Source organism: Perca fluviatilis, chromosome 16 (genome assembly GCF_010015445.1).
Source record: "Perca fluviatilis chromosome 16, GENO_Pfluv_1.0, whole genome shotgun sequence".
Taxonomy (NCBI): Eukaryota; Metazoa; Chordata; class Actinopteri; order Perciformes; family Percidae; genus Perca; species Perca fluviatilis.
In genome coordinates, this window is record NC_053127.1 from 10,812,145 (window position 1) to 10,839,946 (window position 27,802).

General features: G+C 40.6%; 1 protein-coding gene across 1 annotated transcript; it reads right to left on the bottom strand.

The window, feature by feature from the left end:
- Positions 1-3,358: 3,358 nt before the first annotated feature.
- On the bottom strand, positions 3,359-27,730 carry vps37d (VPS37D subunit of ESCRT-I). The gene is made up of 4 exons (XM_039777240.1): positions 27,494-27,730; positions 22,267-22,438; positions 10,408-10,490; positions 3,359-4,645 (listed from the first exon to the last, which is right to left on the bottom strand). The coding sequence occupies exons 1-4, from the start codon at positions 27,614-27,616 to the stop codon at positions 4,112-4,114; spliced, it is 912 nt and encodes a 303-aa protein (XP_039633174.1). The 5' UTR covers positions 27,617-27,730; the 3' UTR covers positions 3,359-4,111.
- Positions 27,731-27,802: the final 72 nt, after the last annotated feature.

A 27,802-nucleotide genomic window follows, 5' to 3' on the forward strand; every position in this document is an offset into this window, starting at 1 on the left:
AAGAAAATACTCTGCATGAGTACTTGTTTTGCATTGTTAAAGCATGCTGTTTATTTAGCGGATGGCTTTATTTTTTCCTCTCTTTGTGTAATGAGGTCAAAGATCAGAATTTCCTACAAGCTGACCTTTCCGCCAGCCCCGTGTGTACAATCACACATACTGTAGAGGCTGCTGAACACACGAGATGATGGAAATGACTTGGATATTATTAGCGTGTCTTCACTCACTGCAGCGCTGATCGGCTATGACATCGCCTTAAAATCATCTGGTATGAAAGCCCGCAGCCACGGCTCCTTCATCTCAACATACTGCAGAAACAAATCACCCGAGATGTTTGAGGGTTGTTTGGCTCAGTGAGTGGCAGCGCACACATTATTTAAAAAATGTAATTCTAAAGCAACAGTTATTCATCAACTTCATTACCGCTTGCATTTTTTATTTTTATTTTTCCTGAAAGAAGGCTGCTGGGATTAATCCCGAGATTAGGGAAAAAAGGGACACACGATATAATCAAGACCAGACAAACAAGACCACAGTCGCAGAAACAAGCACTTTACATTTTGAGGATATTTCAGAACACATAAGCGTCATAATCTGACATGAATCACATGGCCTGAATTCTATCCCAATGAGTTTGCTTCGATGGCGAATTCTTCAGACAACACTAAGGACTCAAGCAATGATGGTTACAACCTTCATTCGGTCAAATCTCACTGCAACAAAGGAATGAGATGATTTGGTGGCACCTGGTTATGGTTAGAGGTGGGTAGCATGAGATCCATGGGTACGGATTCATTTTTTTCCTGAGTGGACACGGAACTGCATGTTTGGTTGGAGCCAGTGCCCAGTTACATTAAACGTTTATGTCCTTAAGATGTACATTTTTCCTTACGCTTATTTTTTTTTTCTCTTGCCATTAGATGAGAAGATTGATATTGCTCTTATCCCATATCATTGTTATTATTTAACTATTATAATAACATTGTAATCAAATTAAGATCTGTGAATGTGGCAACATTGCACATCACGTTCAACAGACAGGTTGTAAACAAGCTAACAGTAAAGGGACAGTTTGGGTAATGATCTTACTATTCACCTTCATTTTTTCACCCAAATAAATGTGATTAATCCGGAGCTTTGTTTACAACCTGGACTCATGGTCGGACCGCTTTTTTGTTCTGGAATATAATTGCTGGTTTTCACTCCCCCCCCCCAATAAATAGTAAGACAAAAAGCAAAACAAAGCAGAAACAAACATAAAAAATATGAAAAAAAACTCAATTCATCATAATGTCATATAAAAGCTGCATTTCTGTATCTGAAAGTACAGGGTTTGCTGGATGACTATTTTTCAGGTAATGTGTAAAGTGTCCTGTTTTTTGTGGCAATTCCACTTCTTTTTAGCTGTGTAGCTTCATTCACAGATCTCAGCAGATAGTTTTCAGAGTGTTATTAGATATGAATGATGGCCAAAACTCCACAAATATGAACCAAGTTGCATTTCAAAGCCTTGAAATGCATTTACAACTTTTGCTTATTTAATATTTTTTTCCTATTAAGAACAACTCTTTCATTACAATGTGAATCTTAAAAGATGCTTTATGTACTGCGACTGGGCACTGGCCTGCAAAAGGCATTTTCATGTACTTTGTCAATCTGTAGTAATCATGCACTTATGAGTTATTAATGAGAAAAATGTTTGTTTAAGAGCAGAACCATCAAATAACTACAATTGAAAGCTTTTCTCTTTAAATGCTGAAGGATGAATAATGAGAAAAGAGGAGAGCGAAATGATAAGGAAACCTCCTAAACCTCCTTATCCTCCACTGTGTGCTTGCAGAGCGCCGGCATTCTCATAGAGATTAAATTCCCCTCACTCTGCATCTCAGTTTGGGGGGGGTGGGGGGGAGAAGAAATAAAAACACTGGCTGCCTTGAAAAAGAGAAGCAGCTCTTCATTTAGCACGGTAAACAAGAAGCTTTGAAGTCAGCCATTTAAAATAGGATTTACATGAATAAATAAATTGTGTGAGCTCCAACAGTGCTCATGAAATCGCACAAGAAGGCAGACGGCTTTGGGGAATCATCTGTGATGCCAACACACATGACGCTGCAAATAATATTGACAGGTTATAGTCTGGGAATTATTAATAAATAACACCTGCTCCGTTTTTGTTTTAACTCTGCAGCGATCTAATATGAGCATTCATGGTCTTGGGAATGTTTCCAAGTATGAATGTTATTATTTGATACGATGAAAAACAATGAGAGTTTATATTAAACACCACTTTATTGATGCCATCATTCACGTTGATGACTCTTCTCAAAGCCTCTCTCTGTCCTAAAGTTGTATAAATGAACAATGAGATCTATTTTTTTTTCTCAGCGTTGAAGGTGTGCTTCACAACCCTGTGCTTCACATCCCTATGTGTACAGTATAAACTAATAATAATAATAATAATAAAATCAAAAAAAACTCTAGGGATGGGGTTCGATAGCATTTTATCGAGTCTGAATCCTTTTAAATCTCTTATCGCATCTCAGGTTTAGCTGTAAACATTTGCAAGTAATTAAAGGTCCCATGACATTGTGCTCTTTGGATGCTTTTATATAGACCTTAGTGGTCCCCTAATACTGTATCTGAAGTCTCTTTTATATAGACCTTAGTGGTCCCCTAATACTGTATCTGAAGTCTCTTTTATATAGACCTTAGTGGTCCCCTAATACTGTATCTGAAGTCTCTTTATATAGACCTTAGTGGTCCCCTAATACTGTATCTGAAGTCTCTTTTATATAGACCTTAGTGGTCCCCTAATACTGTATCTGAAGTCTCTTTTATATAGACCTTAGTGGTCCCCTAATACTGTATCTGAAGTCTCTTTCCCGAAATTCAGCCTTGGTGCAGCATTACAGCCACTAGAGCCAGTCCCACAATGAGCTTTCCTAAGTATGTGCCATTTCTGTGTCTGTAGCTATTGAGGAGGAGAGAGGGGGGGCAAGATGGAGAGTGGGGGTGTGGCCTTGACCACCTGCCACTTAGCTCGTTTGAAAGTCTCTCTCTCTCTCTCTCTCTCTCTCTCTCTCTCTCTCTCTCTCTCTCTCTCTTTTTTTTTTTTTTTTTTTTTTTTTTTTTTTTTTTTTTTTTTTTTTTTTTTTTTTTTTTTTTTTTTTTTTTTTTTTTTTTTTTTTTTTTTTTTTTTTTTTTTTTTTTTTTTTTTTTTTTTTTTGCAAAGCAGAAAGGGAGGTAACCTTGCTCCTTATGACCTCATAAGGAGAAGATTCCAGATCGGTCCATCTGAGCTTTCATTTTCTCAAAGGCAGAGCAGGATACCCAGGGCTCGGTTTACACCTATCACCATTTCTAGCCACTGGGGGACCATAGGCAGGCTGGGGGAATGCATATTAATGTTAAAAAACCTCATAAAGTGAAATTTTCATGCCATGGGACCTTTAAAGGTTTAAATAAGAAGGTATTTAATCACCTTTTGTTGGCCCGAGGAGGCAGAAACACTACAATATTTAATGGCAGCCTAGTTCATGTTCACAACCTATACACATCCAGACTGTGGAGGTCGGACAGAAGCGGTACGTTAATGTTTATTTATTTATTTTTTTCTCAAATCTGTGTCATAATTAATTTCAGACTGGTGGTTTGAGACTGAATAACTTGACAGAAGGGAAGCAACCGCTGACCCTGATTAAGCCGAACATCTCTGCTTCTACTCTCTGTGTAAATGTGTTCCGCTGGTGAAAGCGCTCAAAAGCCACAGAAATCGGCCGCCGGATTTGTCTCAATGTTTTCCATTATAAATGAAAAACTAAAAGGAGAGATAAAAAGGTTTCATAAGAGATTCTTTAACGTCGGAGCTTAACAGATCTGGCTATCGGAGCCCATCCCTAGTCCTCCCTCCTGGTCCTAGTCACCTGCCGCCTACCTGACTCTGCTCTGGTTACATGTGTGTGTCATGGATGGAGAACAGAAATGGGACGTCTGCAGTGCTGCCTGTCTCTGGATCAGTCTTTGCTTACATGATTGGGACAGCCACTGTTTGGTTCCATGTCTTGGAAGACCTCTCAAACCGGCTTTTCACCTTCCTCCTCCCTCCTGAAACTTATCGGTACGGCGGTTCAGGCTGCTGAGGGTTCGGCCTGTAAAGCTGCTGCACTCTCACCGGCCGCCCGTTCGCCGGCCAGCCACCCGGTAACTGTCCGATGACTCGGAGGCCAACTGGCTGACCGTGTCCTGGGAGAGGGGTGCTGGGGCTGAGGATGTGGGTCTGTCCCAGTTGGGGTTCAGATGGGGGGATGCTACTTTGATAGCTCGGAGCTGAGGCAGGTGGAGAAACGGGGTAATGAGGGAGGAGGATGGCTGGCGTGAGGCCGTAGCGTACCTGGAACACTCTAAGGGGTCCCTGTGCTACGAAGCCGTTGGGCCGCTGAGGCTCCTGAGGCTGCTCCGAGTCCTTCTTGACCTCTTTGCTCTCCTCCGCTCTCTTGGTTTTACTCGGCTGCCGCCTGGCCTGTGCGACCTCCTGCATCTTCTCCGCTTGAGCCCGGCGGATATGATACGTCTTCCTGGAGCTTTGGAAGGAGTCCAGGAACTCTTCCAGGATTACGTTCCCCTCCATGAATTTCTCCAGCAGCTCCTGTGAAGCAGGGCAGATAAATAAACCGACATCAGCCGACAGGACAACACACAAAGGGAGGTCCGACCGCGGGGAAGCGTTCAAACAAACTCCTCTAAAGTATAAAGAGGATTTAATTAGCTCGGGGATGTTTTCCCGTGAACTTTGGCATAGTTTGGCCGCTACACAATTTCACTGCGAGTACATTTGACTCAGCTAACAAAAGGTCCATGTGTCCATGTGCTGCAACTGTTACTTTTGGCAACGCTTGAAAGCCGTGTGATCTGTCTCTGTATGTGTTCCCAGGATGTGAGAAGTTTCGGCTGGTTGAGCTGAACATTGAGGACAGAAGTTATATTTGTGAAGTAATCACTGCATAAACCACAATGATTGTTTAAAAGCCAATTGTGATTTAGTTTTACACGCCTGGGACTCAAAAGAAGAGGGTTTATTCACATTTTCGTCATTTAATTACATTCTCAGAAAGAGTGGGACGCTTGTAGCCAAAATATAGTGCCTTATGTGCGTTTACGTGCAGTGAGGTAGTAAAGATACTGTTGGCTTTCTAAAGTAACCCGATCATGTAAAGGAGGGATCCACAATAGGGGTAAGGGATTAGAGAAACATTTCAGCTAGCGGAACCTAATTTCATGGTCATGTATAAACAACATAAACAGGTCTCAAACAGGGTTTTACAAAAACAAAATTTGCATTATAAAGACTTTGTTCAGGTAAGGTATCATATATGTGAGATCAGTGTGGTGCGATGAAAGGAAAACGCTCAGCTGTATTTCTGATAATGTGGTGCAAAGTCAGACTAAAAGTGAAACTGACACAAAGCTCTAGAAGTCTAACTTTATCGGTTTCCAGCTTACCATTTGTAAAACCCATTCATTTATACTCTGAGGAAACACTGAATATTCCTCTGAGTGTTCTTTAATCTGGTAAAGAAACCAGGTTTTTGGTTTCTATTATGAGTCAAAGATCCAATAACTGTGAATAAAGAGTTAGAGAATGAGAAACTGTGTGGAGAAGGTGAATTATAAACAAATAATTGGTAAGCAGACATTTTTTTGACATAAATTGATGAAAATATTTATGCAGTAACTAAATAAAAATGCTACTGTGGGACCAAATTATGACCAGGTTTAGGACTAAAAACAAAATGACAACTTAGAAAACTGATTAATATGGTATTTTGTTCATCTGATATAGTTAGATCTAGAGGTTCAACGAATGATTATTTTTTATAAGAGATCGTTTTGTCAATAAAATGTCAGAATATTGTCAAAAAGGCCAAAGGCAGCAAATACTCAAATTTGAGAAGCCGGAACCAGCAATGTGTCTTGCAGTTTTGCTCAAATATACATAGTTTGATCTGGGAATGCAACTAACGACTAATCTGGTGTAAATGTTCTCAATTAATCAAATATTTAGTCCACAAAATGTGAGAAACTAAGGGAAAATGCCCATCACAATGTCACATGTTCAGTTTATCACACAGAAAAGCCGAAAAACCTGCATTTGAGGAGCTGGAATCATCAAATGTTTGGCATTTTTGCTTGAAAAAATGTCTTATATGACTAATTGATATATTCAAATAGTTGACTTTTGGATTTTTCAGTTAATCCACTGATCGATTGTTTCATCCCTAAATGTGTTCTCACTGTCCCGTGTAACCTGATTTCTCCCAGTTTTTCCTCACTGACTGACCTGCTGTCTAACAGTTAATGAGGACTAAAATATGGTTCTCAACAAGTAAAAAACCCCCAGCGTTGTTTAAAGATCCTCCTGATATCTAGAAAAGTCCTAAACCAGGGCACACAGCACTGAGGTTTAAAGGATAAGTCTGGTTTTATTCTTTACTTTTCTCCTTGTCTTCGTTTCTCTTATCAAACCTCATGAAAAGACAAAAAACAACGTGTCAGTCCGTCTCTTTATACTATCCGATGTCCCTACCCTGTCTGAAGCCCATTCATTCTACTGACGACATTAAAAAATTGTTTTGGTTCTTTTAAAAAAGGCACAGTATTTGCTAAAACTGCCGGCCACTGTCGTTTTAAGCAAATCAAACAGTAGTAAATAGTGCATTTTTAGGGTACTATTTTTAGCTGCAGATTAATAAACATTTACGGCAGCAGGATGGTGTATGTGAGATTAAATCAAAATAAACTAACGTAATGAAGGACAAGTGCAACAGCTCATTGATGGGTTTGAAGTTTTTGAACAATGGAGCTCCTTGACATAAGTTATATCGGGCTTTGGCTATACATACAATTAGGGAAAGATTTGTTGACAATCCAAAAAATATAGAACATCAACATTTTTATCCTCAAAGAAAAGGCTTTTAAAAGGCTAAAACAGAGACTAATGGTGTTTTTCCATTATGTGGTATCTGCTCGACTCGCCTTTTTTGGTTTTCCATTATGAAAAAAAAGTCCCTGCTACTAGCAAACAGGTACTTTTTTAGTATCACCTCCGTCGAGGATCCAAGCGAGCTGAGGCGATACCAAAAGGGGACGTGAAAACCTGCAGACTACTGATTGGTCAGAGAGAATTGTCACTAATCAGTGCGTCATCACTGCTAGCGACAGACAGGGGTGTCCTGAACAAACCCGCCATTTTTAAATAGTTAAGCCAGCGCGTTTTTTTTTTGCTGCCTCCAGCTTCTTTTGAAACAAAAAAAGGGTCTTCTGGCCATGGCAACAACAACACACCTTTGACGTTCTGTGTGTGTCGCGTTAGGTCACGGCAGTTTCCTGCGGCGGCGCTATGACGACCAGCCAAGCTTGCCTCACGCATGAGGCGGTACTAGATCTGCAATGGAAAATGGAGGACGGGGCACCGCGGCCGAGCCGAGCCGAGCTGAGTAGAGCTAGTACTTGCAGTGGGTAAGCGCCATAAATGTTAATTCTCACGTCGTTCAATGTCCTTCCATTAACAGTGACTTGCCACTGGCCGACACTGTCGTGTGATTGGTGGAGTTTGTGGTTTATTACATCTCCTCCCACTGTGTCCCCCACTGTGAAGGGAGAGTTTCTCCATCTGGTGTGGACGCCCTTAAACAACCTTAGGTCGCAGTGAACAGCTGTTACAGGCAAAGCTCATTTATTTTTAAAGTAATCGGTTATTCAAAAATTAGCCCGAAAATGAATTGGTAAATTATTAATCGTTTCAGTAATATTCTCTGATGTCAGCTTCTCAAATGTTTTGTTTTTGGTGCTTTTGTTTGTCTTCTATGACAGTAAGCTGAATATGTGGAGGTTTTTCCACAACATTCAGATCTATTTTACTGACAAAACGATTCATCCACAAATTATTATTAGTTTCGATTCATAAATAAAAATGCCCTTCAACTTGGCCATTTGAATTAGTTATAGGAGAGAGAGAGGGGGAGCAGCAGCCACGGGGTTAACAACAAGAAGAGTTGGCAGAAATACAGCAAAAAAAAAGAAAAGGACTATAGAATACAAATTAAAAAAGAAGTTGTATGACAGTAACCATAACCTCGTCTGTTTGCTATTGTTTGTGATGGCTGCTCTCAACTGGTTGGCTTTACAGCAGTAGCGACAGTTTGCTAATCCACAACCTAATGTGAGCAAATATCATAAATATATATTAAATATAAGCAAATATAATATTTTGTTTAGTCAGCAGAGACACTTACAGAAGTGGTTGCCATGGCAATGCACGTCCATGAATTTATTTGTGTATTTGTTTGGCAGTTGAGTTCAAATAAACATTCTCGGCGCAGCATCACTTACTGCACCTTTAACTAATTTCTTTTTAAAGTTTTTTTTTTTTGTACCTGTGTGTGCATGACAAAAAACAACAACAAAACATCACTATGGCAGCAGTGCAGTCCCTAAGAACATCAGTCCCCTCTTGGCAGCAATCTGACAGCTTTAACACATAACCAGCAGATAAAATGAAGCGGTGAACTCGAGTTAAAACCCAAACTGGTCCGTGTGCCCTCACATATCTGTGAAAATAAAAAGGCAAAACAAGCTTACTTTAAATGCTGAGGTGGGATTTAAACCACTGCAGAGTGATTTATACGAGCACAGAGGACAACAAGTTTTTGTTTCCTCCATCAGATATCCGTTTTCATGTTGGTACCTGACGAGGAATCTTCCTTATAAGGACGCTTGTTTGACTTTAGGCAACAGAAGAAGAAACGGTTGGCCAGAGTCTTTAAAAGGCGGGGATTTGTGTCTGACTCCGAGGCCAAGGGAAAACATGCTTTTCCCGAATTTCACGTTCACAGTGGCGCGGCTGTGATTACTTCCGAATTCTGAAAGAGGTTTTGGAAAACTGCTGCATTTCTTGTCACGAAAATCAAGATGGTTTTTCACTGAAGGACCGACCCTCAGAGGGCTGAATCTCAAAACAACTTCGATCAGAAGAGATAGTCACAGAAGAAGAGACAAAGAGATCTCCATGTATTGATTCAGGTCTACTAAAGCACAGAGCTACGGTTAGACGCACATATATTTTACACTGCTAGGAGTGTATTTATGGAGATAATCAAAGGTATGAAATAACAGACCTGTACCAAACATTTACTGATACGTCCGTCTCACATACAAATGTACTGAGGCCGAGCGAGACTGTTTGGCGTGTTCTGGCTGTTGCTTAATCAATCAGTGGGACAGCCTTTCTAATGACTGAGTCATGGGGGTATTGATCGGAGCAGTGCGAGGTGGGGGAGGTGTGCTGAGCGAATCAATCCAAGCCTGGAGCAGCAGTGTGGGTTTCATCTGTGATTAACTATTCCTCGCCGTCCTGATTGATGCCAAAAGAACACGCAAGATTTAAACAGCACCACTTGTTAATGCATCACTTGGACAGAAGCGATTGTTATTAATTATTTTAATCCTGCAGCTGAAGCTTTTTGTATGTGATGCATAATCAGGACAAAGATAAATCATGCAGACTGTCCAAATATAATTGGTTTTATTCCAACAAGGATATTCTTTTATAGGGTTCATGTTTACACAGTGCATACGAGGAATATGCCTGATAGTATATGCATAAGCCAACACATGATTTGATCGTCAAAGTCTAACTGGAAGCACAAAAAAACATCCATTTCGCAGCCAAAATTCAATGCAGTCAATTTAAAATAAATCTACTATTGTATTTTTTTTATATTACTGAATGCAATAAAAGATCTTTGGAGAAATGCTCCTTTAGCCCTTTCTTCACAGGGGCACTTGCTGAAATAATGCTGCTTCATTCCCAAGTTTAAATAGAATACATACACACACACACACACACACAATATATATATATATATATATATATATATACTGTTTCTCTTATCTGAGAAACTGTAAAATCTGAATACAGGATTGGCAGAACACATGAACAGTATGTACAGGGGTTTTTGTTAAAGTGTATGTATGTATGTATGTATGTATGTATGTATGTATGTATGTATGTATGTATATATATATATATAAATATAAAATCCTTAAAACTGTAAAATCTGAATACAGGATTGGCAGAACACATGAACAGTATGTGCAGGGGTTTCTGCAGAGACTGCCATGGTGGGAGTGGGTTTAGTTGCTCTCAGATGTTGTTGTACTGCTCCCTGTATGTATATGCCTCATGTCTTTAGAGATCAGATTGCACAGAAGTGGGTGGGCTGTCAGCTAGACTGCAGGCTGTTCAAGAATCATCCACTCTTCTGCCAAAGTGATGAAAGACTGTTTGATTCTCACCAAGAACAGAGAAAAAGAGATCAATTTTAGGAGCTTTTTGTTAGTTTGCTTTACCTCCGACTGCTCCTCAGCATGCGCCACCTCTTCCTGCAGGAGATTCTGCGCCGTCTGCAGGCTGTGCTTCTGGACACGAGCCTCTGCAAAGACAAAGACACATCACTGATGCATGTGTAGAGAGGAAGATGAGGTATTACGTCACTGGGGGTTGGAAGAAAAATCCAGTAACCAAGAAACCGCAGCAGAGAAAATTATTTTCCAAATCACAAAAGAGCCTTGAGGGTATGTGCTGACGAGGAGATGGTGGTGATGGGGTGGGCAGTTGTTGGCCTGTAAATATTAAATTGTGAGCTGTTTTGGGAAGCTGGTTTTAGTTTGGTTCGACCACGAGACAGAAACCCATTCTGGAGTCTCATTTTTGCCATCTACCCATTACTTTCTCAAATACAACGTTTAGATGTTTTCCCTCTTCTTTTAAATCTATAAAACTTGCAATCATTTATCCAAGCGCTCTTTAACATCGTACCTCAAACAAGAATGCCGGAGAGCTCAGTGTTCACACAAGCAAACACCATGTTTGAATTATTTATGTTCATGTCAATACAACAAAAAAAGAAATAAAAAAAAAGCCTTAACAAAAAGATCGAGGCAAGCAGCTCACAAAACCACCTTAAATATAATCTGCAATAGAACATTCAAACCAGCACATAGCAACATTATGTCAGGAACGAACGAACAAGCAACGACACTATGACTGACAACATATTGTTGTGTCATTGTGATGCATTAGGTAAGCAAACTCTTCAGTAATGGATGCTTGCAAGAAACTATTTTACGGTTCACCTTAGTTTTCCCTTCATATAAGTTTGTCTAACCTGTGAGTGAAAATAAAATCTGATCGTCTTTAGCACTGTCACCATGTTCCCAGATCCCAGCAGTTCAAATAGCCAGTACAATGTTGTTATTACTGATAGGAATGGTGGCCAAAACTACAAAATGTGACCCAAGTTGTAAAAACAAACAAAAAAATTAAGCAAATCCCCAGAGCCTTGAAATATATTAAATTTTACTTATTTAAGGATATTTCCTACGGACATGACTAAAGTGAAATTAAAATTTGATTGGGCTGCCCTGGTGGCCTTGGGGTTAAGGTGCAAACCATTAACCACAACAGTTGGTTAGTTGTTTTCCATCTCTGAATGCAGAATTTCATTTCCTGTCATCTCTTCACTGCTAATAAAGATAATAAAGAAAAAGGTTTTCAAATTGTGAGGGAGAGTTGACATCAACATGGTCAACAGTTGGAGTTGCAGCAAAGGCTGTTACCCACAGTTCATAAAGGCTGTACTTTAAATCCATTAGTGCCCGACTGCCACAATTTGCGTTAGAAATGTTCATTCCTGTGGCCGGGTTGGTGGAGCGCGCACATGTGTAGAGGTTTATTCCTCGGCGCAGAAGGTCTGCGGTTCGAGTCTGACCTGTGACAGTTTCCTGCGTCTCTCCCCCCTCTCTCCCCTTTCATGTCTCGGCTGTCCTGTCCATTAAAGGCAGAAATGCCCCAAAAAAAGAAATAATCTTTAAAAAACAAATGTGCATTCCTCTTTGAAGTCATAGCTCAGTCAAATCTAACCAAACAGACATGATACACATATATATTTAGATTCTGTGTGACTTTAACTTCCTGAGGATATCATTACCTCACATGTCCACAGAATTCATTGAAAAAAGCCCCTTGTTAAAACTTAAGAACTTGCCTGACAATCATCATAATTTTAATATCAAAGTAATAGTAGATAATAGATAGTTGTCTTAATGGGTAAAATGCAGACAGGAACTGCTAATAACTAATTTGGCATACTTTTAATGTTGCCAATTTGCCAAAATGTAAAAAAATTTGCTCTCGTCTTCAAATTGTATAGTTTCCAATTCCACTTCTACTCTTTTTTAAGTTTGATATACTGGTACCTCTTATTGTTTATGTTTTACTTTCTCTTTTACTTTATTTAATTTATGTCCTTGTGGTGCTGCAACAACCAAATTTCCCCTCTGGGGATCAATAAAGGCTTATCTGATCTCATCTCACGTAACGTCTTAACAGGGCTTAACTTGTAGCCCGGCTTGAGATTTGCTTATTTTATCATGAAAAAACAAACAACACTACACTTCCACTAGTGCCATGGTTAAGTGACGACCAACACATACAGGCAGACACGGCCACAGCCTGCTTGATAAATATGTATAAGCACAGCAAATACTCAGCATGTGTTCACCTCCGGGGGATTGCGGCCGGTCATCATTTTAAACACGCTTGACCCAGCTGACAGCCAAGTGTGTCTTGTACCTCCAAGAGATGCTGTGACAGCCCTGCTAACCCCCACAAGTCAGACAGGGTTCAGTGCAGTCTGAGGGGCAAATAAAGGTCATAGTAATGACCTAATAACTCTAAGCCTCTGAGGCAAATCTCTAAAGAAAAGAGAGAAAATAGGCATTGTGTGGAGGCAGTTGTAATTTTAGTTTCACTTTAAAATGTTCCCTGCTTGTCACTGAAGTAATGCAGTTTGGCAGCCAAATCATTCACAAAAGATCTTTAAAGGTGATAAATTCCCTTTAAAAAGAAGCTTTCTGAGCAGAAAACACAATGGCTTCAACAAACTTCACAGTATGTTCTGCTTTCTATAACGCTAGTCACCCCAGCATTAATAATCCATCGCTACACGTTACATTTCAGCGTTCTGGCCATCAATGTGTGAACATCGAGTAGTAAAAAGCAAGCATGCATTAAGGAATGGCCCTGTTTATGGCCCCCACACAGCAGATGTGGGGAGATGGGAGGTGTAATGAAAGGTGACAGCCAAGCAAACAAATACACCCACAGCAGCTGTATGTGACCTACATTTGAGGAGGTGGAGAGTGAAGGGGGTGTGGAGTTGACCCAGAGGCCAGTGCAGCGTACAGCGTATGGTGCTGCACTTACAAGTGAATGGTGTCAGTGATAGAGTACCATGCTTCGTCTGGGAGCAGACATGAGCTGATGAGGAGTCGAGGCAGTCACACTGCTGGATTGAGCACTGTGAAGGCTATAACCAGTTTATCTGTATAATTTTTCCCTAAAAGGCCCTTTTTGACTAAGCAACTGGTTTGGGTAAATGCTTCACACTAGGCCTGGGCAATATATCGATGTTAAATGCTGCCTTAAGGTGCTGACACACCAAGGAGATTATCGGCCGTTGGACAGTCTGGCGAGGTCAGTGACTCGAATCTGTTCGGTGTGTCCCGTGCCGTCGTCAGTCTGAGGGGCTGTCGGCGTTCATTTTGGCCGACCTGACATGTTCAGTCGGAGGCAGGGCAGTCGGGACTCACCCGGAAATGGTGAGCGGAATGAGGTGACTAGAGTCTCTCAAAATCTGACGAAAATCTTTTAAACTGACCTTTGCTGAGCTGAAATGAAGACAGATTCAGCAACTGCATGGCCTATTTCTCGCTTAAAATGTTTTCAGAAACATGTTTCGGTGAACTATTTCAGTACAATATGAGATCGTATTCTGAACGGCCGCCATGACAGTCTGGCTTTGAATTTCCGGAGAAAACAAACCCATGTGATGCGTTCGTCCAATCAGCTGCCGGTTTTCATTTTTTTGGGCAACAATACAGATTAGCGTCGCCTGCTGTTATGGAGGCGTAGACCCGTCTCGTCTCGTCTTTTTGGTGTGTTCTGTGGCACTTTTTGGACCAACACGGGGAGACTGATAATTTCGACTGGCTTTTCTGTCAACGGTCGGCCGTCTGGTTGGTGTGTAAGCAGCTTTACAGTAAAGTGATGCAATTTTCTGAACCTACCTGACTGTTCTAGCTGTTCTATTATTTACCTTTACCCACTAAGTCATTTAATCATTTCTGGTGATTTTTTATCAAAAATCTCATTGTGTAAATAACATTTTGTTAAAGCACCGATAGTCAACCGCACAATATCGTCGCAATATCGACATCAAGGTATTTGGTCAAGAATATCGTGATATTGGATTTTCTCTATATTGCCCAGCCCTACTTCACACCAGACATTTATGATAACTTGATTGGAGCTGAAACGATAAGTCGATTAAATTGATCAAATAAACAATGTCTATTCCTATGTTTACAATGTTCAAGTCATCTGACAACATCCGGTCGTATGAGTATGTGATACAATACACTGTGCATCAGGGTTGGGTAATTGCTTCTGTTTTCATACGTCCAATCGTGGTTATTCAAGATCGCAGATAGACCATCCAATCGCAAGGGGGAAAGCGGAACGCCCTTTATTATGCAGAATTTAAAACCTGAATATCATTTAAACGGGTGATTAATAAAAGAAATTCTAGCAAGCAATAAAGTATACTTGAATAAACATTTATAAAAAAAAGTGTGAAGATAAATCAAATATTTAAACATAATTGATTTAATAGCAATGTCTCTATATAAAGATATTAAATATCTTTGGGTTTTTGACTGTTGCATAAAACAAGCTAAGTGAGACAAGGCTAAACATGTAAAAGGTCAATGATATCTGCAGCTAATTCAAGCAAAAATGAAGTGCCTGTCAGGGATCATTTCTAACTTAATGGAGAAACTAGATAAAACCAAAACCATTCTGAATTATACTCACAGACAGATCCAAACAGAGGGATGAACAGCAGTTGGTCAGACAGATGGACCAACTGGCATCACCTCCCTTTGGCCTCGCTGTTAAAAAGAGTCAGTTCACAAAGTTCAAACTATGGAAAACATATTTTCCTACTTGACCCTTTTGTAGCATCAATCCATGCAGATACTTTTGGTTTAATATGTCCAGGTTTGAGATTTCTGCCTCTGAGATTTCTGCCTGTAAACGGTTTGCGTTGGAAGTACTTTCTACTGAAGAAATAGTACTTATAATTAATTGCGGATAATCCTCAGAACACAGAACACAAATTTTAGAACATCGACACCGTTCCTGAAACGTTGCTGTCGAATTTGTAAATCAACCTTTGCTGTAAGGACCTAAAATCTCCATTGTACCTGGACAAATATAACCCAAACTATCATGTGGTGGATAAAATAAGTGTATTTTAAACAGAAATTTTTTAAATGACAAACTGCCTCACATTGTATGTGCAAACTTAGTGCTGAAATGAATACTTGATGAACAGAAATTAAATTAACAACTAATTTGATGTTATTTGTTTAAGCAAAAACTTTTCAAACGTGAATATTAACTGGTTTTCTTAATCTTCTGTGATTGTTTATGAATATATTTGGGTGTTGGACTGCTGATTGGGCAAAACAAGACATTTCAAGAAGCCATGGGAATTATTTTTGGACACGTTATATCTAAATGATTTATCAATGAATCGAGAAAATAATTGTATAAATATCAAACTGTTTGCACAGCAAATGTGAAGGTTTTGCTGTGTCAGTTTTATACCAATATAAAACTAATAACCTTTGGATTTTGGTTCAATAAAACAAGTTATTTAAGGCATCAGCTTGGGCTCTGGGAAATGGCGATTGGCTTTTTTTCAGCATTCCAAAAGAAAATGCTTAATTAATACATTCCTCATATGTGTAAATGTACTTGGCAAATAAAGATAATATAATTCTACGGTCTTTCACATTGTAAATGGTTACATCATATCGTAACTGATGTGGCACAATAGCATTTGCACCATGTTGCATTTCAAGAATAAAACACAGCAGGTTATGTACTCTGCTAATCCGATATCTTCCGCATAAACAGGCAGGATACTGAGTTATAACGGACCAGTCAGGTGTGTGTGTAGATGTGTACTGTCTGTGGTTATTACGTAGCAGCTTGGTGTCATTTGCATGTAATTTAATGAAGGTAAACACAGTGGATGGTTGTGTGTAATGGTACTACACTGACGCTGCACTTCAAAAATCCAAAAAGGCTGCAGTCTTATTAACATATCTGTTCTGCAGACGTTCCTGCTTTGAATCACATTTAACGTTATTTCTTTAATGCCTAATTAAACATCTACTGTTTGCCGAGTGTTTCACTTAAATCGTTTATTTACATTTTAGGCATTAATCCATTATGCAGCTCATTTAGTTCAATTATGTTTTTTTGTGCAGTGTGCAAATCAATCACAAGAAAGTGGAGCTGCTCATTTATTGTGGAGACAATTCTCTGAAAAGGACTTTGAAAAGCTTCTGTAACAATGTATGGAAGGTTGGTAAAACGCAATTAACGATTGGACCGATTTACTGTACTGAACAGAAATGTCAGTAAAATATCAGTGCGTTCATCTTGCCCTTAGGCACAACAGATTTCCACGTTTCATGCCTGACCTGGCTGCCGCTAACATTGTCTCTGGTCAAAGGATGATAGATATCAATGCAACTAACTGATGAAGCGCCAGCTGGAAACAACACAAAGACGGGGCCTCTACTGTAAGAAATGGTTAAGAGAAATCAAGTTAAGAAATGCAGTTTAACACGCCGGGCAAGCGTTCTCCTGCTGATTATACACAAATAGGTCAGGTTATTACAGATGGGGCATTGCAGGGCATGGATGTATCCCAGGCTTGAAAATTAGCCAGCGAGTCAGCAGTGAATTATACCGCTGCAGCACTCCAGGCTCATGTTTGTCCTCTACTAACACAGCGTCAAAGCACGGCAACCTGAGAGGCTTTGTGTAACATCCAACACAAGTGTGATAACAGCTTCACAGCTTCGTGCGAAACAAACTGAGTGTGACACTCTGCTACTTTCAAGTTAATTCATGAATCTGAGCTGAATGCTGCCACGCTCTACTGAGAGAAACATTTGCCATCACAATATCAGAACACTATGTCGTTTTTGCCACCATCTGTTCTGCTCCTTTGCAGCACTCATCACTGTGGTGTGTCCTGTCAATCAAACAGTGTGATCAGCACCATGGCATATTATTTCCTTCTGTTGTGGCTTGATGATCTTTCCTTGGCCTGTTCAGTCAAGGCCAATGTAGTCTCGCATTGCCAGACCTATCTCCACAATGCTGAGCGCTGTGGAATAAGGTCTGGCTACACCATATATACATTTCTAGGTGAAAAATACGCTTTGGGTTGTTTCCATTTCTTTAAAACAATCACAGTCGTCTTGGGTGGCGCCAAGTTCCAGACGCAGCCGTGTTTACTACGTCCACAGCAATCCCCACCAATCGGTCCCAAAGTTAGATAGTAAATGCCGAAAACATATTCCTTATAAGTCTTTACAATCGTTCAACAAAATGTGATGAACGATTGTGGCATGTGGTTCGCTAGCTCGAAGTTTGTTGTCGTTTCTCGTAGCGAAGGGATTTTGACAACGGCAACATACAGAGAGCAGAAGGTGAGGGGCCTTCAAATGTACTTTCTTTGATTCAGACTATGGCCAATGCAACTCATGGGATTAATGCTGGCTTTAAGACAGCTGTCTGATGCCAGAACCCATGTAGTGGAAGAGCTCTTCTGACAGCTTTATATTCAATTCATTTTTTTCCTCTTTTTATTCCAATTCGAAAAGCCAAATTCCCAGCACCCTTTCATCAATGTCACTGTTAACTCTATCGTTGTTTAGGGGAGGGCTGGGTGGGAGTTTTACAATATCGCCCCAAATGAAATCCCCACTGTGGAGGTGCCCTGACAATCCAACAGGAATAGCATTAGTGCAGAAACTAGGACACCACACCGGATCTAGCTAGACCGGAAACAAAACAACAGGCACGCCGCACACACTTGTTTGGGATTGCGAGCCGGCCAAAGAGTAGTACGTTACGTTTTGAGTGGATGGCGAGCGCGAGACGCCAAAATGGATGCCAATAAGATTCTGAATGGAAAGTTTACTTTTAAAAAGTTGCCAAATGGTTCCATTGACAAGACCAAAAGTGATCTGTGTGTTTTGTCGTAGTGAACTGAGCTATCATCGCAGCACGTCCAGTCTGAAATACCACTTGATGGCCAAGCACACAGCTGATGCTAATTCTCCGCCCCCCCCGTCAAAGCCAGGTGACAAAAAAAAAAAATTGAATCACAGATATTAGATATTTTCCTCAAATCATTTAACCCTAGTGGAAACAACAGGGAGAGCACAACCAAGCCGAAAGTGCCTCTCCCCGACATCAAACCCCTGGGTTTTTGAGGTGGTAGATAGCTAAAGTGAATATGACCTGGCAGCAAACACCTCATAAATCTAAAATGTTCAATGTTCAATTTATTTATAAAGCACATATTAATACAACAAAAGTTGACCACAGTGCTGTACAAAAAAATAAAATAAAACAATCTTCAAGACATTTAAATTCTGGACCTTGCCACTAGTAAATACTACTAAAATCCTATCACATCATTAACACAGCACTCATAGATGATCAAAAGCCAGAGTGAAAAAGTAAGCTTTCAAATGTCATTTAAACTCTATAAGAGAGGAACATTCCCTAATATAAGTCTGCAACAAGTTGAGAGACACAAAGAAACATTCAGATCTTTTACATCCTTTAAACCCACAAGTGACATGAATAATGCTTTTATTCAAATCAGAATATGGAAAGTCCCAAACAAAAAGCTTGGTTACGAGACACCTGTGCACTTTGTTCTCCAGCTACAAAACAGTCAGCTGGGTTCCCACAGGAAGTCAATGTAAAAGCCACGTCTCACAGTTCACACATTCACTTAGTTCTGCTATCATGGCAACAAACAAGCCCATAATCCCATTTTGATGACCACACCCGACATCACAAATACAAGTAAGAAAATAAGACCGAGCGTACAGTTCTGTTGTAAGATGTTCAGAGGCTGACCTGTACTTGTTCTGAACTAGTGGGCGTGTGGAGGACTTACTGTGTGGTGGTCGGTGGGTAAAAGTTCAATTCGATATTATAGTTCATAAATTGTTTTGGTCACACAAAATAATTGGAATTTCTGCACTTCCATGGTCTTCTGATGTAAAACATGGATCGGCACATGGCTTACAGGAGATTAAAGAATTGGAAGAGCGGAAAGGTGCAGTCTAGCTGTTTGTCAGTGGACTGAAGAAGACAAAAAGCTGAAATCATTCAATGGCATCAAATGATCCGCCACAGTCTTCCTACAATGGATTGACTTAACTGATGCCAGCAGCCAAACAGGAGGCTGTTGTGACATGGCTTACAAATGGTGTTAAAGTTGCTACAAAGCTGTCTTAGTGGCATGGTTCGCATAGTTAAATGGTTCTTAGTCGCAACAGGGAAGAACTACGCTACAGAGATAAATGCCATCCACATGCCATCAGACATTTTAATTTAGGATGTACCAGTCATGAACAAAGCTATATTTTTTGGTTTTGGAGAGAAAAAAATAGAAAAAAATAAATAAATAAAAGAACTCGACTGAAGCCAGCTGAAATATTGGTACCGTCAACTGTTTTAACAAGCATTTCTAACTATATCAGTGCAAAATCTAGAAGCTCTTACTCTTTGATTCATAGTTAGTGACACCATATCCGACACTGTGTGTTGAGGTTTTAAATAGCACACCCGAAAATATCTCAAAGTGATCTGATGCTGTCAACATGTGACCTATTATCCATTAATATAAAAAAGTAGGCCCAATACATGACCTAATATTGCTTTTTATCAGTTAGTCTCAGAGTGATTTTTTTTCTACATGTTACTTCTTAAAGAAGTCACAACATGTTCACACACAATCTGCAAAAAATTCACTGACATGTCTTTTTCTCTTCTTTTCTCTTAGGGCAGGCCAACGGGAACCACCACCAGGCCAGAAACATCTTTTTTTTTTTTTTAAATGCCAAAAATCCATTGTGATTCCCCTATATTAATTCTGCAGCAGCGCACTGGTGTGAGTCCATGAACGAGGCAACCGTCTCGTGGTTAGTTCACGTCTGTAACAGCAGAACAGTTATCTAAACGGAAAATGTTTTCCAAAAAACGGTTACAAACAAGCTTGCTAGTGAACGACAAGCTAACGTAATGACATGCTGCGGTGGCGGATCCAATTCATGCAGATCTAAAGAGAGGTTCAATGTTGATTTCGGAAGACAACCCTGTTAAATTGAGAACGGAAACCCCCCAACCTAGGCGAAACACTGCTTTAGGCAAGTTAAGGTTTAGGAAAAGATCATGGTCTTAGTTTGATATTGAAAATGTCAACAGTTACTTAAAGCACAAGATAAGACGTGTTTACTATCTTTAACAACATCCAACCAAAACCACAATCTTTCCCTCCAAGTACTTTTTGTTGCCTAAACCTAAAAGTCCTGCGCTCTGTACGCCCACCAATGCGCCCTGACCACCTCCCTTGAACTCAAAAACATGTCTCTGGAAACATTCTTGGCAGCAATTACATTTCTTTCAGGAGCATGTACATGTAATGATGAAATGTAAGAGACAGGGTTGCTTTAAAAGAACAGGGCCATGTGTGTCTGATCTTTATCTTTTATCTCAAAAGTTTGAAAGCCAGTGCTGGTGATTAGCAACTAGGCTAGCAGCAGAAAAAAGCAGGAGGGAAATAGATGCCAATAATAAACTGCCTGGAGTAGACATTACCAAACACTCAAGGTTGAGCTCAACTCCACCTGGGGACCAAAACCACATCACACTCTTCCAGCTTTCTCTGGTCACAGGTTCCCATCCACCAAACGGCAGGATGTATTAAACAATACAGCTGTCTGCCTTGATCCACTCCAGTGTGTCTCTGCTGCGATTTCCTCGCCTATTCCCTGCCCATTCAGCTTTCTCTTCTTCTCCGCCCCTTGTTGCAAAAAATGAGAATCAGATGTTTTGCAGAGGAAGAAAGGACCCCCACCCATCCTGCTTTGCTGGGGAGGTGGGACAGCATCTGTGTAACGCACGCACACATTGACAGGAAGTTTTAACATTCCACCCAACTTCCATCACTGGCCGGCAGCTGAGGCTGCAGCACAAAATCTTTTCATTACAGTAAACCAAGAACTGGGCCAGCTCCATAAAAGCTTACACTCAACAGTCATAAATAAGTAGCAGTTGACATTACCTCTGAAAATTAATGCAGCAGGATTTATTTTATCACCTGCTCTTGGCTTGGCTCTGTACACTGTGAGGAATTTCTAAAGCTTGCCCATGGAGGCTTAAAATTTAAGGCAGAGGCTTAGGAAGACATCCTCTGGTGCTGCCTCATAGCTGCCCTGTCAAAAGCATGACTTGCCTAAACAAAGACAAGGCCCCTTTCACCCCGCAAATTCCTTGACAACTGCTGCAAGCTTCCTGCTGGCATCTGATATGCTCCATTTCGTTCCCATGACCAAAACTCCAGTCATGCTGAGGCTTTTCGTTGAGCAGTGGAAGGCTTGTCTCACTGACGCTCTAAAAGCTTTTCTGTACTCTGATGTGAAATGTCACTTATTCGCTGCACCAGCGAGAGTTTCACAGTGAGTCAAAAGTGATTGAATTGTGCTTTCTATGTCTCAAACCTTGCAGTAAAGTCTGTGCGTCTCATTGCAATTGCAAGGTAAGACAATGAGGAGCCACCGTGGGCTCTCATGTATAATTAGTTTTAACCTTTAGTGGTTAGGATGCACCCTTTTCTTCAGTCTTCTGTGAATTCTTCTTTTGGTTTGTTTTCACTGAAGTCTAGAGAAAACCTTATGAGAGCTCTGTGGTCGTTTAAGTAAATAAGAACTACAACAATAGTCAGCTGTTTAAGGTCACAGAGGAAAAAGGTCCAGAAAAATGGCTTTTAGAATGCAGCTTTTCAGTGCTACACTTTCACTTAGCAAGGCCATATTTACCCATCCAGTCCTGGAATCCGAACCAATGACCTTGTCATCACAACCACACTCCTCTTAACTTATGTCTCGACAGTGATCGTCCACTGGCATCTTATATAAAACCAGACCCCCCGAGCACCCCTCCTCCTCTTTGTGTCTTCAGTGGTGGGTCAAACTCACCACGCTGACTCTGTTTTTCCCAGCATGTGGTTGCCAGGTTGGACAGTTCCCGGTATTTTTCCGCCAGTTGGAGTTTGCCGTTATAAAGTCGGGGTTGTCTGGCGAGGCTCTCCTCGGCTAAGCTTCGATTGGTCGTCTGCAGCAGCTCCCTGTCCACTTGAAGCTCCTGAAACTGTACAAAGTCAACAGATTATTCCATCATGCATGCGATACGACTGTGTAGTAGTGTGTATTTGTTGCTTTTCTCCAATTAATATCATTGTAAAATGGAATATCTTTGGGTTTGGACTGATCGGACAAACAAGACATCTGAAGATCTTGATCTTGAGCGCTGGGAAATTGTGATGCACACTTTTCCCTGACATTTTGTAGACCCATTCACCCCTTTCGGAGCGTTAAAGAGGCGCAGAGGGCATTTATGCAGAAAAGACCCCATAAATGTTTTGTTTCTCCACAACTAAAGAAAAATTTATTTATGGGGAAGGAAAAAAATGAAGTCTGCAACCGGAACTGTTGAAGATGAACCGCACCTGCTGAAAAGGGGAAGAGGGTCAAATCAGTCACATTCTTGGTGCACATCACCCCCAAAGCCAGCCCTGGGAATTACACTGGTATCCTTCCAGTCACAGGCTTGCTTCTTTAAACCACCATCAATGGTTAAACTAGACTTTAACTTCAACAGAGCCATAACAGACAATAGAAAGTACGACAACTGTGCAAGTCTCTGTCACAATCTCCCCATTCAAAGGACGATGTTCTTTTATGGATTGGAAAGTGAGTTTTGAAAGCGAGAAATTTCAAAACCAAGGCAAACAATCCTTGAGTCATTGAGATGGATTTTTGCTGTTGGGGATTGAGAGATGGTGGTCTGGGTATGTGCTCAGGGGGAGGGGTCACTAGACCATAAAAAAAAAGAAGCTATAAATAATTAAAATGAATGCCACTCCCTGTCTTGCCAAACAATACAGTCGCAACATCGCTGTAAAGAAACAGTCGGTGTCTCAAACACTGACATAAAGCCACTTTGTGAGCTCCACACTGCAAAAATCTGAATCGGCTTTGACTAACCCATCAAGTCAAAGCATTCCTGCGATTCTGCCCAGCCGGATACTTTTCTTGCTCAATTGCTTTCTTTCAAAAGTCAGTCACTTGGAGCCTGGAGGCCATTTCATTGAGTCCAGAATTGTACGGTGCATCTGTCTCACATTTTTACGGGTCATCAAAAGGATGCACGAGTCCTAAGTTCAGAGGAATTTGCAGAATGTGCCCTGCAGTCAAAAGAAGGTCTGTCTGAGTGCAGAAAGAGATACTACAGATCCAATGTCCATTCTGAAAAAGGTCCCTGCAAGAACAAGATAAACGCGGCTCGTTTCAGACCTACAGTCCAATCATTTGTCCCGTTTTTCTTAAACAGGAGTTTAAGCGGACGCTCCATTTCCCGCTTTGGCTAGTCCGCCCCATTTATCAAATAACTGCTGCAGTCTTCAGGGAGTGTTTTGCGTTTTGATGCACGGGCTGTAAAGCCGAGCTGACAGTGTTTACCATCCTTGACAAATGACACTCGGGGAGCACTTAAGCGCCGGGAGTTCTGCACCGGAGACGACGCCGAAGAGGAGCAGCAGCACTGTTGTTGTCTGTGGTTCAACATGTGTGACCACATGAAATGCAGTAAATAGGTGTTTCTCTTTTATCTTAAATAGGGCTTAAGCTTAATTAGGCTTCTGCAGTCCAAAGCCATCAATTGACGTATCAAGCCGAAATTGACGGTCTGCAATGACACTGACAGGGGGTGGCAAAAGTCTTTTCCATGAAAGAGAATTCTTGATGTAACGCCAGGCCTGTACTCAACTGAGAGAAATGAAGGGCCAGCTTGAGAACTCTCTCTTTGCGCCATTTCGGAGAAGTTGAAGGCTTAAAGCAGCTATAAGCAACATTTTTACAAAAACAACTGATTAGACAATGCAATGTGCAATGTGAAAAGTGTCTGAAAATTCTGATTAACCCGCTCTGCACTACCTGCTCAGTAGGGGTGGGGGGAAAAAATCGATACAGCATAGTATCGCAATATTTTCTGTGGCAATACTGTATCGATACACAGACGCCAAGTATCGATCTTTTATGATATATGTGTTGGTCAGTTTGTCTGCTTGACAGTCTGATTTTGCAGCAATACAATTGAAGTGAGATGAACAAACAGAGAAATGTATCTTTTTAGATAAAACAGATGTTGACAAAATTTCCTTTTGGGGACATAATTTGAAATTGGGAAAAATTTGAAGTTGGAAAAAAGGTAATGAATTGCAGTATATCGCAGAATATTGCAATATGTTTGAAATCGCAATAATATCGTATCGTGACGGAAGTATCGTGATGATATCGTATCGTAAGGCCTCTGGTGATTCCCACCCCTACTGCTCAGCAATAAACAAACGGACACCAGCTAATGAACATAGTGGAGCATTAAGCAGCTAACGAGACATATATTTCTCAGGAGTTGGTGGACACAAAAACGGAGATAAAAAAATATTGACTATTGGACACAACTCCAGATAAATGATAATGTTGCTGCGTGTCTGCTGGATGTGTAAATAGGAAACCGATTTCTGACAAGTTCTCCATATCAATAGTTATAAGGAGATTATATTGTCAGTGTTGTGTTTACAGCTTGTCATCGCAGGTAAAAATGTTTTTCGTTTTGTTGTCTTTGGACAGAGCCAGGCTAGCCATTTCCCCGTTTCCAAACAAAGCTAACACCCTGCTGGTTATATTTAATAGATAGATATGAGAGTGGAATTGATCTTCTCAACTAACTCTCCATTTCTTTAAATGATATCCAAACGCAAGCAGCCACACAAGAACTAAATATAGTCTCAACTTGGTTTTAATAACTATTAACTATCTGATCAAAGAATAAGTAAACAAAACTATAAATCTGACAAGACATTCAATACCAGCTTATAGTGCTTTTGATACTAAGACGCATTTAGGTCCAAATGATTACATGTTTTATGTACCGTTTTGATATGACTTTTTGTTGGTGCGATTCTTGTTGCACTGGAAATATGTATAACATGTAGCTTATTGCGTGTGCAAGCTATGAGAACATAAGGAATGCTCCTCCAATAAGGCTGTAGCATTCATAGTGATGAATCATCATGAATGATTAAACTCAGTGGTTTACATAACATTCATCATTAACATGAGATTAATGAAGCACCCTGCTTCCAAGAGCTCATATGGAGATGAGACATGTGCAGCCAGTTGGCCATGATAACCACGTGGAAAGTAACTAAGTACATTTACTCTGCTCCACCTTTACCAGTTGCAACATTTAAGTTATAAAAAACATTACTGCATCAATCATTACAATCTAATAATATAATATAGATTATTCAGAAATGGCCCAGTCTGCCTATTGAGTACTTTTGGAACCTAAAATATATTTTAATGCTAATAGTTTTGTATTTTTAAGTAACATATTGAATGCAGGACTTTTACTTGTAACAGAGTACTTCTGCAGTGCATTTCCGAACTTTTACTTAAGTAAAAGATCCTACTTCTTTCACCACTGAGGATAACACACAGGCCTAGTGTATTACTGGGAGACAGGCTACTTACAGGACAAATGTCCTCTGCACAACTCAAGCTCTGTATTATTAGTTAATGACAGACAAATGGGAGCCTGAATGAATAGTTGCTAAAACACCCCCGAGCTCTCTGGATCATGGCTCGGAGTCAAACTGCTCTGCTCCCAGTGGGGGGGGGGGGGGTATTGTATGACCTCTTGGTGAGCTCCAACCACTGTGGCTCCATCATCCCAATTCATTCACAGAGCTAGGTTTCAAATGTCACATCTTAGGCGCCAAGAACCGGGCGAATAAGTAATGACTTTCTTTGTTTTCTCAGCAAAAAAATCACATGACATTCAGGTTTCGTCATATCAAAAGCAGAATAGTGTAGTTGAAGACAGCAATGCAAATCTGGTTCTCAAAGTGGGGAATCCAGAAATATCAATCATTGAATCTCCTAGTTAATTAACTCCTTGGATGCTGGTCCAACAACAGTGAGAACATGTATGACGATGACAAGAACACACGAACACACGAACACACACACACACACACACACACACACACACACACACACACACACACCCTTGTAATGTTTCACTAGACACACTGTTGTTAGCCCACCCATAGCTGTGAAAGCCATGCAATTCTATAGCCTACTGAATCCTGACTGAGACTCTTTTCTGTTTGAGCACCCCCTTCGAGGCAAACCTAAGCAAAATGGGGACCATTAAAAAGTTTGGGAACCACTGGTACACCTTCTGTGTGTGCGTGTGTGTTTGTGTGTGTGGTCATGTAGCCTCGAAAACGTGCCTCTCTGACATGGGCAGTAGGCACGTGGAATTCCTTTAAAAAATCTGGCATTTTTAATTTTCCATGTTGAAGCTACACCCATGAAAGAATACGTTTTAAGATGTTTTTTTTTGATTGTCAAGAGATCACCGCTCAATTTGGCATTAATCCAATACACCAAGAGCCAACTTGCTGCAGTAAAAGTACATTTTAATTTAGAATTAACTGCTCGCCGACGTATCTTTTGAGGGACGACCAGTTGTAAAAGTTGGAATTGTGTTCAAATAAGTCTTGCTATGTATGCTGAAGTAATGCCGAATTTTATAGTATGCAGTAAGAAACTAATATTTTCTCAAGTCCTCTTCTACCTCATGTGTAAGTCCTCTAAGGGATGAAACACTTAATTGCCAGATTTTTTAAAAGGGAGTTCGGCGTAAGGACTCAAGCCACATAACGGCGCGTATGGGGTCTTCAGCACCTCGATATGATGCTTCCTGCACGATAAGAACGCTCGCAAATTAAAACAATCACTTGTACAGACCGCACAGATAACCCCCTTAGTTTTATTTTCGCTTCAATAACGTTAACTAATAACTTGCCACAAATATTAGGAGACTGGTACATGGAAACGAATTGGAAATCCGACCACTCGCCACGCAGACAATCGATGAGCCATGTATAGCGGATTTGCGTTACACACCGCACATCAAATAACATAAACGTTCATTTTCAGCGAAGAAAAAACCGTACAGAAAATACCTGAAACCGCATCATTACCGTTAAAGGAAGATATTTAACAAAGCGTTGAAACAGCTCAAATTCCTTTAGGCACTTTGGTTCTTTGGGGGGGACAGAGGATACATTACCTTTTCATTGAGTCGAAGGATTTGGTCCATTTTGTCGTCGTTTTGTAAAAGCTCCCTAAGCTCACTTGTGCTTAAAGCTCTGTAGCCGTCAGGGCAAGTGTTTGCCTCCTTCAAGTTGGACATTTTATTCCTTTAAAATGAGGCTGAAGACGGTTTAGGAAACATAAAGTCCGCACAGCGGTTACATCTCGCTCACATTGGAATGCGATGCGATCAGCCCGCATGCAGCAGGGTCAATACTACCCTACTAATCGTCAACCGTTGCACTTCCTGTCAACACCTTCAAAATAAAATACATTTCCCGCCTCA

What these genes read in the sequence shown, in the direction of transcription:
- vps37d (XM_039777240.1), bottom strand. Translation starts at nt 27,616, where the DNA reads ATGTCCAACTTGAAGGAGGCAAACACTTGCCCTGACGGCTACAGAGCT. An exon ending in TCCTTCGACTCAATGAAAAG is followed by an intron (nt 22,439 to 27,493) that starts GTAATGTATCCT and finishes GACTTTGTACAG; the next exon opens with TTTCAGGAGCTTCAAGTGGA. An exon ending in GGAAAAACAGAGTCAGCGTG is followed by an intron (nt 10,491 to 22,266) that starts GTGAGTTTGACC and finishes TTGTCTTTGCAG; the next exon opens with AGGCTCGTGTCCAGAAGCAC.